Raw genomic sequence first — 13,245 nt, 5'->3', positions numbered from 1 at the left:
TCATGGAACTATTACTTCACTAACTGGTTAGATTAACTACAAAGTCCAGATTATGCTCAGCAAAGAAATGCAATACAGAATGAATGTAGCACTTTTCTTTAAGAAAATGTATCTTTCTATGAACGTGAAACCCAAAGCCAATATCAATATATACTCAAAAACAGGCTTCTCAAAGAATAAGGTTTTTTTAAAAAAGGGGGGAGGGGTGCAATCCTCTCAACATAATGAAAAAAGGAAAGGATTAAAAAATTAGAGCTTAAAACTAAGAAGAGATTATATGGCTGAACTTGTAAAGCTGATATGTTACCTCAAAATGGGCTATTTGTAATATTAATTTCTATTGTTAAAATTCTATGACTGGTTAAAGCTTTTAGGTTGATTTTGGGACTACGCGGAAGCATCCGAAAATAGGAAAGGACTGTCCCACTTGAGTGATGTGATGGTTAAGGTTTTCTGTCAATTTGTCTGGGCCATGAATCTCAGTGGTTTGGCAGGTATGATGTAATTTGGCAGTTGTATAATGATGTAATCACTTCTATGATGAGATCTGATATAATGTGATCACCTCCATGATGACATCTGCTGGGAGTAGCCAATCAGTTGAAAAGGAGTTTCCTTGAGGGTGTGGCCTGCATCCAATATATATAGACTTTTTGGCAAAGCTCGCTAGCTTTTCCTCTGCTCTGGATCCTGTATCCAGCTTGTCAACTTCTGATTTCTAGTTCTTGAGGCTTGGGCCAGAAACCTTCCATCTTACCTGCTGATCTTGGATTCATCAGCCTTCACAGCCATGAGCCAGCAACCTGCCATTTGACCTGTGGATCTTGGGTTCATCAGCCCCTGCAGCAATGTGAGTCAGGAGAAGCCTCCAGCCTGATGCCTGACCCACGGACTTGAGACTTGCCAGCCTCTACAAATGCATGAGCCATTTCATTGAGATAAATATATATACGCGTCACTGCTTTTGCTTCTGTAGAGAACCCAGCCTAAGACATTTGGTACCGAGAGTGGTTCTAGAGAAACAAAATTGTAACGATGAGTTTTCTAAATTGGTTCTCAAGTCTGGTTAGTCTTAAAGATGTTGATGACTCTGCTTCCAGTAGTGAAGAAGGCACTGCCAATACATGGCATGAGGTGGCAACAGAAATACAAAAATTATCACTACCAGTAGATCACGTATTGGTGAGAGGCGAAGCTCTGTGTGATTGCATGTTTGATACCTTTCTACAATTTTGTCATAATTAGAAGTATAAGGAAGCAATTGGTTGGTCCTACTTTCGATAGATGAAGTGGTGAAAGAAAGAGATGGACTCAGGGCTTCCGAGAGAAAGCTCAAGCACCACATAAATGACCTCAAAGTTTCCACTTACACCTTGAATGAAAGCCTTATTTCTTGTAGTAACAGAACTGATATTGCCAAAAACAAAACCCAGAGTCTTATCATAATAGTGGCTGAATTAAAACACCAACTGAATTCCCAGCCTCAAGTGGTGTTTGAAGTTAAAGTGAGGGCATTGTTTATGAATAAATGGAATCTCGAAACTTGGGATGGGGCACATGGGCAGATAATCAGGAAGGTGAGGACACTGAGCCACTAAATTCCTGCCAACAGAACCAGCCCTCTCACTCCCATCTGAAGAGATTACTCCATCTTTGTCTGCTAAGCCACCCTCACCAGCAAAAACCATTAGCCCTTACCCCTCCCCATCTGATGAGAGTAAACCTTCTGTGTCTGAAGAGTCTTTGTCTGAATCATTGGGGCATTGCCTGAAGCAGATGCCTTACAAGACAATGCTGAATGTTCTCAAAACACATCCCCACCACCCATTTTGGCTTCTAGACCTATAACTAGACTTAAGTCCCAAGGAGCCCCAAAAGGTAAAGTACAAAGTGTGACCCTAGAGGGGGTATGCTACACCCCAAAAGAACTGCTTGACTTTTCTAATATATACAAACAGAAACCTGGGGAATATGTGTGGGAATGGCTATTAAGGGTGTGGGATAATGGTGCAAGGAACATAAAGATGGATCAGTCTGAGTTTATTGATTATGGGCCCACTAAGCACAAATTTTTCATTCAATATTTCAACTTGAGAGGTTAGGAAAGAATCAAATAGTTTATTTGGTTGAGTTGCTGAAGCATGGATTACACGGTGGCTCACACTAAATTGAGCTGAAGTACCAGATCTGCCTTGGTATACTGTAGAAAGCATCCAAAGGCTTAGGAAAATTGGCATGTTAGAGTGGATTTATCAGGTTAGACCCACAGACCCACACATGGAATGGCAAGAGGACGCACCTTTTACCACAAAGGTGAGGAACAAATTTGTGAAAGGAAGCCCCAGCATCTTTGAAAAACGCTATGACTACTATTTTGCATAAGTCAGATTTGACAGTGGGAACTTCCCTAAGTGAATTAAGACACCTAACAGCAGTGGGGCTGACTGGACCCTATGGTGGTAGGAGCCAAGTGGTGACAATCAACAAAGACAAGGTGTGCATGGTTACCATAATGGACAGTGGAGTCAAGGCAGTAATCAGAACAGTCTGACTTGTATGGACTTAAGTTATTGGCTACTTAGTCATAGTGTGCCTAGGAATGAAATAGATAGAAAATCTCCTAAATATTTGCTTGATCTGTACAAGCAGAAGAAGTCTAGGTCAAGCGAACAACAGCCTAACTCGAATCTCCAGCACAGAGAGTTATGGCCCCTCAATCAATTCCCAGACTTGAGTGAGTTTACAGACCCACAATCCCTTGAATGAAGAGAAGGCTGGGTCCCCTTGAGAAAGGATCCGACTACACTGCCAAAAATTTATGCTGTTAATCTTTCTCCCAGCCTTCCCCAAAGGGATCTACAGCCTTTTACAAAAGTGACTGTTACACTGGGGAAAAGGAAATCATCAGACTTTTGGGGATTTACTAGATACTGGCTCTGAACAAACACTAATTCCAGGAGTCCCAAAATGTCACTCTGGCCCACCAGTCAGAGTGGGGGCATATGGAAGTCAGGTTATTAATGGAGTCTAAGCTCATGTCCATCTCACAGTAAGTCCGATGGGTCCCTGAACCCATCATGTAGTGATTTCCCCAGCTCCAGAATACATAATTGGAATAGATATATTCAGCAGTTGGCAGAACCCCCATATTGGATGCCTGACAAGTGGAGTAAGGGCTATCATGGTAGGAAAAGTCAAGTGGAAGCCATTAAAACTACCTCTACCTAGGAAATAGTAATCCAAAAGCAATACTGCATTGCCGGAGGGATTGCAGAGATTATTGCCACCATCAAAAACTTGAAGGATGCAGGGGTGTGATTCCCACCATATCCCCATTCAACTTGCCTATTTGATCTGTGCAAAAAACAGATGGATCTTCCAGAATGACAGTGGATTATCAAAAGCTTAACCAGGAGGTGACTTCAATTACAGCTGCAGTTCCAGATGTGGTTTAATTGCTTGAGCAAATTAATACATCTCCTGGTACCTGGTATGCAGCTGTTGGTCTGGCTAATGCCTTTTTCTCCATGCCTGTTTTGAAGGACCACCAGAAGCAGTTTGCCTTTAGCTGCAAGTGTCCTACCTCAGGGGTATATCAACTCTCCAGCCCTATGTCATAATTTAGTCCATAGGGACCTTTCTCTTCCATAAGATGTCACACTGGTCCATTACATTGATGACATTATGCTGATTAGACTTAAAAAAAAAAAAGTTGCCCTCAAGTCAGCTCTGACTCATGACAACATAGCAACCCTGAAGACAGAGTAGAATTGCCCCATAGGGTTTCCAAGGAGCAGCTGGTGGATTCGAACTGCTGGCCTTTTGGTTAGCAGCCAAGCTCTTAACCACTGTGTCACCAGGGCTCCTGATTGGACCTAATAAGGAAGAAATGTCAATGACTCGACTTTTTGGTAAAACAGGGTGGGAAATTAATCCAAAAAACTTCAGACACCTTCCATCTTAGTGAAGTTTCTAAGGGGTCCAGTGGTGTGTGGCATGTCGAGATAGTCCTTCTAAAGGTGATTAGAAAACATTTGGTTTCTCCAAGGTTCACTCTCATCTTCTGTAGTTCTGTGAACCTCTCCCTTCTTCATTATTTATTTATTCAAAATGATACTAAGTGCTTACTAGGAATTACATGTAAAATAGGTAGTCTTTGCCTTCCATGATTTAAAAATCTAAATTCAGAAACAAAACTGTCTCATATGAAATTTTCAGAGGATTATTTAAGAAGGTTATAAGGCTTTTTGGTTGTAACGCAAACCTGATTAGAACTCTGGTCAGATCTCACTAAAAGGCACAGTCCTCCTGACTGACAAAACTTCTCAAGATTGCAGATGCCAGCCATATACTTGAGAATCCCTATGACATCCACTTCTGACCTGCTAGCTACAAATTTGGGGGTTCCTTCTACCCCCTCAGGATGCCAGCTGTAAGCTCAGAGTCCACAGGACCCCACCTCACTTTTGACCTGCTGTGTCCCACTACTCCTTCAGATTCAATAACCTAGAACAACTCACAGAACCCAGGAAAGCTCTATGCTTATGATTACAGTTCTATTATAAAGGATACAAATCAGGACCAGCATAAAAAAGAGACACATAAGACAAGGTCAGGGAGCATAGCCCATGTGAAGCTTCTGTGTCCTGAAAAGGACATATTACCTTCCCGAGACCTGATCTCTTTCACTAACCGGGAAGCTAATGGAGACTCAGTGTCCAGAGCTACTGAGGCTTTCATTACACACGCAATGATTGAATTATGACTCATAGGTTGAATCCACCCCCCAGCTAGCCTCCTCCTGTGAGGTCAGCTAATATTACTCGGCAGACATCATGCAGTTAGCAGCATGTGGTGGTTCTTACAAAAATGGTCAGCCCCCACTCAACACAAGTTATAAACCCTCAGGTATGGTCTATGGTCCTTATCAAACTTCAATCGCTGGGAGAAATTCCAAAGTTTTAGAGGTTACCTCTTAGGAACCAAAGACAAAGACCATATTCTTTGAGGAAAGTTAAATTCTTTATCCCACAGAGGACCAAGCTAGAAAACTTTCTTCAGATTTTAAGAATGAGGCAGGTCAAGTTCACCTAAATCAACATCAGTCCAACTCTTTAATAAATATTGGCAAACTCAGTGGTTGAATACTAAGGAAAATAAGATACAGTTGCCTGGGTTTGTCGTAGAGATCACTGCTCAGGTCAAAGAATGTGTTTGAACGTGTTAAAAATATGAACACTAAATAGGTCTAGAATTGTATTGAAGTGAGGGATAAGCCATTTAAGTGTTTTTTAATCCCTCTCAATGTTGGCCAAAGGCATATTCCAGACACAGCTCCAACTTTTCTTACTCATATCAAACTTTACACTTTCCAGCTTGCTTTCATGCATATGCTCTAGTTTGATCCTTTACAGCCCTCTGAGGCAGGTGAGACAAATAAGAGACACTTCATTTTACAGACAAACTGGGACTCAGAGTGAACTGGCTTGTTCACATGGCCAACAAGGGTGGAGCCATGTGTCTTAAGTCCTTGTTCTGTGTTTTTCCACCACAAAACACCTATTACCTTCAACGGATATAAAATCAGCAGTTGCTACAAGTGAGGCGGGCTTCTGACTACCTTATTTCCCCTCACAAACAGAAATCAATTCAACCAACTTTTATTGAGCACCTACTAACACAAAGGCCCAGAGCCCTATTCTTCACCCACGTGACTCTGTGAATGTCTGTGTCTAAGTGAAGAATTAAAGTAACTATCTTGGCGATCCAGGAGGGGGACTTCCTATTCCCAGTAATGAAATGCTTGAAGCATACTCAATGCCATATTTTTCAAAGCCTTCCCATTTGAACTTTTTATTTCTTAAGGAACAAAATTTTATTTGGCCATTCAACCAAAATGACAAGATCAATTGTGACTTGCCTTTGTTTTGTTTTACAGACATGATGGGAATTAGCAAACTATTTTAGACAGAGAATCACCAAATGCTAGAGGTGAAAGGGACCTTGAAGACAACCTAACCCAAATCCCCAAGGCAGTTTGACCAACGTCACACAGATAATTGCTCAGAATATCCACTTCACTTGACATGAACAATCATAAGTATGTTTATTAAAGCTGAGGAAAAAAAAGTTCAACTCCTGCCCACTCTGGAGGCCAATTTTTGGAGGTGGCAGGAATTGAAAACATGAGTCAGTCAGGTCTCCTCACTTTTGCATGGTTAAGATAAAGGAAGCAATATCTAAATGCCATAAAAAATGTTCTATACTTAAGTAAATATCTGTGTTTAGAAGTGTCTCCTATAGTTTAGGGCAACATTTTACATTTATTGTATTGTGCTCTAAAAAAAAAAAAAAAAAAAAACCTCTACACGAAGACAATAAACTTGTATTTGTCTCATTGCATCACACATCGTCTTTGGTATATATTGAAAAATTTGTCTGAAATGTTGTCTTCCTGGGAGAACTCCAAGCTCTACAAGATATTTAAGCCATGTCTTAAGCTGAAAGCAAATGAGTGGTGACTGAGATTGAATTTGAGCATGAGACAGAAAATAATCTGCTTTGATACTTGATAGTTTCTTTAATATGAATGCAGGGCTGTGAAGGGTTTGAGTGTTTGTTTTTTTCTCTAGTGAGTCTTCAAAAGTGTACTCCAAATCATTTTGTGCATACCTTAAATTTCCAAATATTAAAGGTGGCCATATTGTTTAAGTTGCAAGCAACTGGACTAAACTACGGCATTAGTATTATATGGTGTCCCATTATCTCCCTCCCAAAATTAGCTACAGAATGTAAAATGATCTATAATCTAGGTCTGATTGTGAAGTTAAGAAAAACCAAAACCTATAGATTGTCCACCTTGGACATTTTGCTTTGTCCTTCATCTAAAAGTTGGAAGGTAATAGAACAGATGCATTTGCATTTCTACTTTGCTCTTTGCTCTTTGAAATGATAACCATCAGTACGATGTATCAAAAATGGGCTGGTGAACAAACTAGATGGGGGAAATCTAGAACAGATCATCAGTACAAGAACGGTGGCAACAGCCCCAATACTTAAAATGCCCTAAGACACATAAGCAACAGTGTGACCTATAAAATACACACACAGACACAAAAACTCAAGCCCATTGCCACTGAGTTGATTCCAACTCATGGTGACCCCATGTGTTACACAGTAGAACTAAGCTCTGTAGGATTTTCTTGGCTGTCATCTTTACAGAAGACTTTTCTTTCGTGGAACCACTGGATGGGTTTGAACTGCCAATCTTTCATTGAGTAACTGAGTGCAAACCGTTTGAACCATCCTGGGTCCTATAAAATACAGAGCAGCCTGTTTCATGAGAGCATAAGAACTGAGGAAATCAAACCAACACTTCCTAAGGAATATTTTAATGACATAATATTATAGATGTCACCCTGCCATTGTCCTCTGAAGGTAGAGATTCAAAGTGAGTCTTCCTGACTTGCCTTTAATAAGCCACCTGTATCTATTATCCATGAATTTATCTAAATCCTTCTTAAGAAGACTGAATTTATCTAAATCCTTCTTAAGAAGAGTTATAACTTTAGCCTTCACAATTTCTTAGGGTAGATAAGGAGAATCTTTTTTATTATTATTATTGTGATTCATTAATCCAGGTTTTTTTTTTTTTTTAAGAAAAGTCTAAAGTGCACTCAAGTAAAAGTATGTAACTTAATTTTAAGGAAAAAAATATAAAACACTAATAATAAAATACTATTTTTTGTTTAAGGGCCAGTCAACCTATTTTTAACATCTGAAACACTTTCTGAAATGCATTATACTAAGGTTTTACATTATAGCAATCTAATGGAGGAAAGGGAAGGAAAAAAAAATGAAAGGTATAAAGAAGGCTTAAAAGGAGAAAGGAGAATAAGCTGGAATAGAGGAATTTAAAGGGATAAGAGAAGAAAATGGAGGGAAAAAGAAGAACAAGTGGAATACAGTTCAGTTTTTCCTGATGTGAGTTAGAAGTAAACTAATCGCCTCAGTCTGATCTTTACTGGGCTGCGTGGCCTGAAGATGTTTTATCATTGTCTTTGGAAATGTTTACTACATGCTGAATCCCTTAAGTGAAACATTCACTGTCAGGAATTTTTTCTCAGGGCTACATGCAGTAACTAAGACCCATGCCATGTCACTGCCCAAAGTTTTTGGCAAAGGTCAGATGTAACTAAACCATACCTAACCTACTCCACCGAGAGTCTTGTATTTCAGATCCACAATATTTGCTAAGCAAAGAAATGCTTTCTTCCATTGACCTCAACCCTTAATCTTCATGGTTTGCCTCATGGGTTATGGTAAGGAAATCTCTACTTGGGCTGTAAACATCTTTGATGGTTTTACATATTTCCCACATATCCATTCTTGGCCTTAGTCTTTCCAGACTGAAAACCAAAAACAGTTGCCATGAAGTCAACTCTGACTCAAGGCAAGCCCACATGTGCCAAAGTAAAACTCTGCTCCATAGGGTTTTCAATGTCTGATTTTTTGGAAGTAGGTTACCAGGCCTTTCTTGCGAGGTGCCATTGAGTGGTCTCAGTTAGTAGACCAGCATATTAATCATTTGCACCACCCAGGGACTCCATTTCATACTGAAGTCCTGCTCATTTCAGCCTCTAATAATACTAGCAGCTCCCATTTACTTAGCAATGCCTGTGTGTGCCTTGTAATCTTCACAACAACCTGTAAAGTAGCTATGATTATTGCCCTTATTCAAAAGATTTGTAAACGGAGGCACAGACAGGATAAATAATTTGGCCCTGTCACACAGTAAGCAGTAAAGCTAGACTCAGGGCTCAGGCTGTCTGACTCTAAAACCCAGGCACTCTGTCCTTTTTACTTCTCCACATATCTTACTGAGCTTTTCGTCTTCTCTTCCACATCTGTCAGTGTGCTACTACCTCCTCTACCTAGTCTGCCCTGCCCCAAGATCATCACAGACGTTTTTCAAGCTCTTCTTTAGGTCCTAACCTTCCTTTCCCACATGATGCTGGCCAGAAGGCCACACATCCCTGTGTGAAGTCTATCTTGACTTGGTTCTGATGTGAATCCAAAACTAAACCAAACCAGTTGCCGTCCAGTTGATTCTGACTCATAGCAACCCCATGTGTGCAGAATAGAGCTGCACTCCATAGGGTCTGATATCAATGCTTACCACATGTACTAGTATTTGTTGCTACAAGAAGCATTGTTGTACTGAGTGCCATTTTATATTTATATATATATATATATAAAATCTCTCTGCGTGTAGGTGTGCATTCATATTTTCAGTTGTAGAGTGAAACCTAGAGAGTATGAATCCTGTGTACCTTATGTAGCATGGAAAGCAATTCAGTTAAGGAAACACAAACCAGATGGTTAAGGAAGAAAAATTATAGGTAAATAAGAGTGAAGAGATGATTACTCCCCCAAAGTTACTACACACAGTTGTGTGAATACCCACACAAATACACCTAAGAATAATGGGCTAGGAGGGGGGAGAATGGATTTTTTTCAAATCAGTTAGGTCATGGAATTTAAATGTATACTACATTTCTAAGTGAAATGAACTCATAAAGGATGAGTGCATTTTTGATTAGGGAATTTTAGTAAGTAAAATTCACCTTTTAAAACTTTCTTGGAATAACTTTGAGCATTCCTTCTCGTTTAAAGAATCACCAATCTATATCTCTCCTAGCTGCCTAAGTGACTGTGAAGATTGGCTAACCCGGACTTTATTCTCTTTTCCAGATCTTGGCCATTGTGTCTATCCTGTTCATCGTCCTCTCCACCATTGCTTTGTCTCTCAACACACTCCCAGAGCTGCAGGAAACGGATGAATTTGGACAACCCAGTGACAACCCCCAATTAGCCCATGTCGAGGCTGTGTGTATTGCTTGGTTTACCATGGAGTACCTTTTACGCTTCCTATCTTCACCAAATAAATGGAAGTTCTTTAAAGGCCCATTAAATGTCATTGATCTACTGGCCATCTTGCCATACTACGTCACCATTTTCCTCGAGGAGTCCAACAAGAATGTGCTGCAGTTCCAAAACGTTAGGCGCGTGGTTCAGATCTTCCGAATCATGCGCATTCTCAGGATACTCAAACTCGCCAGACATTCAACAGGCTTGCAGTCTCTGGGGTTCACCCTCAGGCGGAGTTACAACGAACTGGGCTTGTTGATATTGTTTTTGGCTATGGGGATAATGATCTTTTCCAGCTTAGTATTTTTTGCTGAAAAGGATGAAGATGCTACGAAGTTCACCAGTATCCCTGCATCCTTTTGGTGGGCCACCATCACCATGACCACTGTGGGCTATGGTGACATTTACCCTAAAACCTTATTAGGGAAAATCGTGGGTGGCCTCTGCTGCATTGCCGGGGTTCTGGTTATTGCCCTCCCCATTCCAATCATTGTGAACAACTTTTCTGAGTTTTATAAAGAGCAGAAACGCCAAGAGAAGGCAATTAAAAGGAGAGAGGCTCTTGAGCGGGCTAAAAGGAATGGAAGCATCGTTTCTATGAACTTAAAAGATGCCTTTGCTCGAAGTATGGAGCTGATAGATGTTGCCGTGGAGAAGGCAGGAGAGTTAGCCAATACAAAGGACTCGACTGATGATAATCACGTATCCCCGAGCCGGTGGAAGTGGGCCAGGAAAGCTCTGTCAGAAACGAGCTCCAACAAGTCTTATGAAAATAAATACCAGGAGGTTAGCCAAAAAGACTCCCACGAGCAGCTGAACAATACTTCTTCATCCAGCCCACAGCACCTGAGCGCCCAGAAACTGGAGATGCTGTACAATGAAATCACAAAGACACAACCTCATTCTCACCTGAACCCGGACTGTCAAGAGCAGCCCGAGAGGCCATCTGCATCTGAAGAAGAGATCGAGATGGAAGAAGTGGTCTGCCCACAGGAGCAGCTGGCCGTGACGCAGACTGAGGTCATCATGGACATGAAGAGCACCTCCAGCATTGACAGCTTCACCAGCTGTGCCACCGACTTCACGGAGACGGAGCGGTCACCCCTGCCGCCGCCCTCTGCTTCTCACCTGCAGATGAAGTTCCCAACCAACCTCCCAGGGACAGAAGAGCACCAAAGAGCCAGGGGGCCCCCATTTCTGACACTAACCAGAGAGAAAGGGCCTACTGTCAGGGATGCCACACTGGAATATGCTCCAATTGACATAACTGTGAACCTCGATGCCAGTGGCTCCCCATGTGGGCTGCACAGTCCTTTGCAATCTGACAATGCCACCGGCAGCCCTAAGAGCTCGCTAAAAGGCAGCAACCCACTAAAGTCCAGGTCCCTCAAAGTGAACTTTAAGGAAAACAGAGGCAGTGCCCCCCAAACCCCGCCCAGCACAGCCAGGCCACTGCCAGTAACAACGGCAGACTTTTCACTCACCGCCCCACAGCACATCAGCACCATCCTCTTAGAAGAAAACTCCCCCCAGGGGGACAGACCTTTGCTGGGCGCCGAGGCTTCAGCACATCGTCAGGGACCTGCCCAAGGGTTGTCCCCTCGGTTTCCCAAGCAAAAACTGTTTCCTTTCTCTTCAAGAGAGAGGAGGAGCTTTACGGAAATAGACACGGGCGAAGATGATGACTTCTTGGAGCTCCAAGGGGCAAGGCAGGACAAGCAGGCAGATCCCAGCCCAAACTGCTTTGCAGAGAAACCCAGTGATGGGAGAGACCCTTTAAGAGAAGAGGCCTCTCTTGGCTCTTCCTGTCCCCAGAACACAGATCACAACTGTAGGCAAGACAGTTACCATGCTGTGGGTGAAGTAAAAAAGGACAATAGTCAAGAAGGGTGCAAGATGGAAAACCACTTGTTTGCCCCAGAAATTCGTTCCAACCCAGGAGACGCAGGTTATTGTTCCACACGTGAAACCAGCATGTAACTAGTTACGAAAGCAATAAAAAAAAAAAACCTTGTTTCCTAAAAACACAGTTAATAACACCTATGAACTAAAAGTAAAACATAGGAAGCTCCTCCCCCCCAAAAAAAGTGCATAAAATGTTATTTTTGCATGGCATGAACAGTTTAGTTTAAGTACTGTTTAAAAGAGTCAAGACTGCATTTTGTAACAAACAAAAAAGGCTGAAGAACCGTGAACAAATAAAGAGAGCTCTGTAAGGAACCAGTATTCTGCAATGTCTGACATTTTTGATCCTTTCATTTGAAATTGTAGACAGATTTTCAGCTTTTAACTTTATGTTCCGATTAATTGTAGAATTTGCACATGAAAGGATGAAATGTCATTGCATGCATTCATAATTAGGAGGAGCAAGGTGCTTTGAGCTTGCAAAATGCGTAACTTTGTAAATAATGGGGCCGGGGATGTAAAAGTGTCAAGAACACGTGGAAACAAGTTTCTGAAACACAGGTACTTCCTTCACAGTACTGCCTGGAGGAGCTGTACAGACTTGCGGTTGCAAAATTGCAACCTCTTCTTAAACCATCTCCCATATCTTGCTTTCAGTTATAAAGCTCATAAGTACATGTGTTTAAAGGAATACAGTATTTTTATTTACTCGTGATGTAATTCATAGGGTGCATTTTCCTTTTTTGCTTCTGCTTAGTTGTGGCATTTGTGATTTTACTTATAAATCTTGAAAATAAGCAAGATTTAATGACCAGATATCAAAATATTTGGAATTTAATTGTGAAATTTTGCCAATAGGTTATAATATTATGCCACAGCCTATTACAAAAAAACACATTTTTTAAAAAACTGAAAATAGTTAAAAAGTTATACTGTACAACTAAGCTTTAAAAAAAAAAAAAAAAGGCACTCCACATATGAAAATCAGTTCTTTAAAAAAAAAAAAAAAATTACCTTTTGGCCATCTAAAGATGATTATACTTTCCACTTGTATCCAACATGACCTTTTGTATCTGAAGATCTAAAAACAGAATGCAGACATGCCAAAATGAGAGTTCTAGAATGTGACTTTTGACAAGCTAAAAGCAGAGTCATTTAAGTGAGACCCCACCCCACCCCTCCATCAACAGAGATGGGTGTGGAAATGAGGTACCATAAAGAGCCCTCACCTAGCAATGTGTCACCTAGGGTTTCCCCACTGGCAGATTGGGGGATATGGCCATTTGGAGAGGGATAGTTTTTCCTTTTGCAGAATGAGCATTGCAGAACCCAGAGCCCCAGATGCCCGTGGCATCTTCCAGTAATTGCAACAACTAGAAACATCCCCATGCATTTCCAATCAGCAGCACC

The 13,245-nt window shown here is 41.2% G+C and overlaps 1 protein-coding gene across 2 annotated transcripts in view; it reads left to right on the top strand.

The window, feature by feature from the left end:
* KCNB2 (potassium voltage-gated channel subfamily B member 2) overlaps positions 1 to 12,015 on the top strand; it is a 455,693-nt gene extending 443,678 nt beyond the window's left edge. For both annotated transcript variants that reach the window (XM_049853797.1, XM_049853796.1), the window contains exon 3: positions 9,754 to 12,015. In XM_049853797.1, coding sequence (XP_049709754.1) covers positions 9,754 to 11,910 — 2,157 coding nt within the window. In that variant the 3' untranslated portion in view covers positions 11,911 to 12,015. The remainder of the gene's footprint in view (positions 1 to 9,753) is intronic.
* The last annotated feature ends 1,230 nt before the right edge of the window (positions 12,016 to 13,245 follow it).

The sequence above is a fragment of the Elephas maximus genome, chromosome 15, assembly GCF_024166365.1.
Source record: "Elephas maximus indicus isolate mEleMax1 chromosome 15, mEleMax1 primary haplotype, whole genome shotgun sequence".
NCBI classification, from domain to species: Eukaryota; Metazoa; Chordata; class Mammalia; order Proboscidea; family Elephantidae; genus Elephas; species Elephas maximus.
This window is presented reverse-complemented; position numbering and strand designations above follow the sequence as displayed.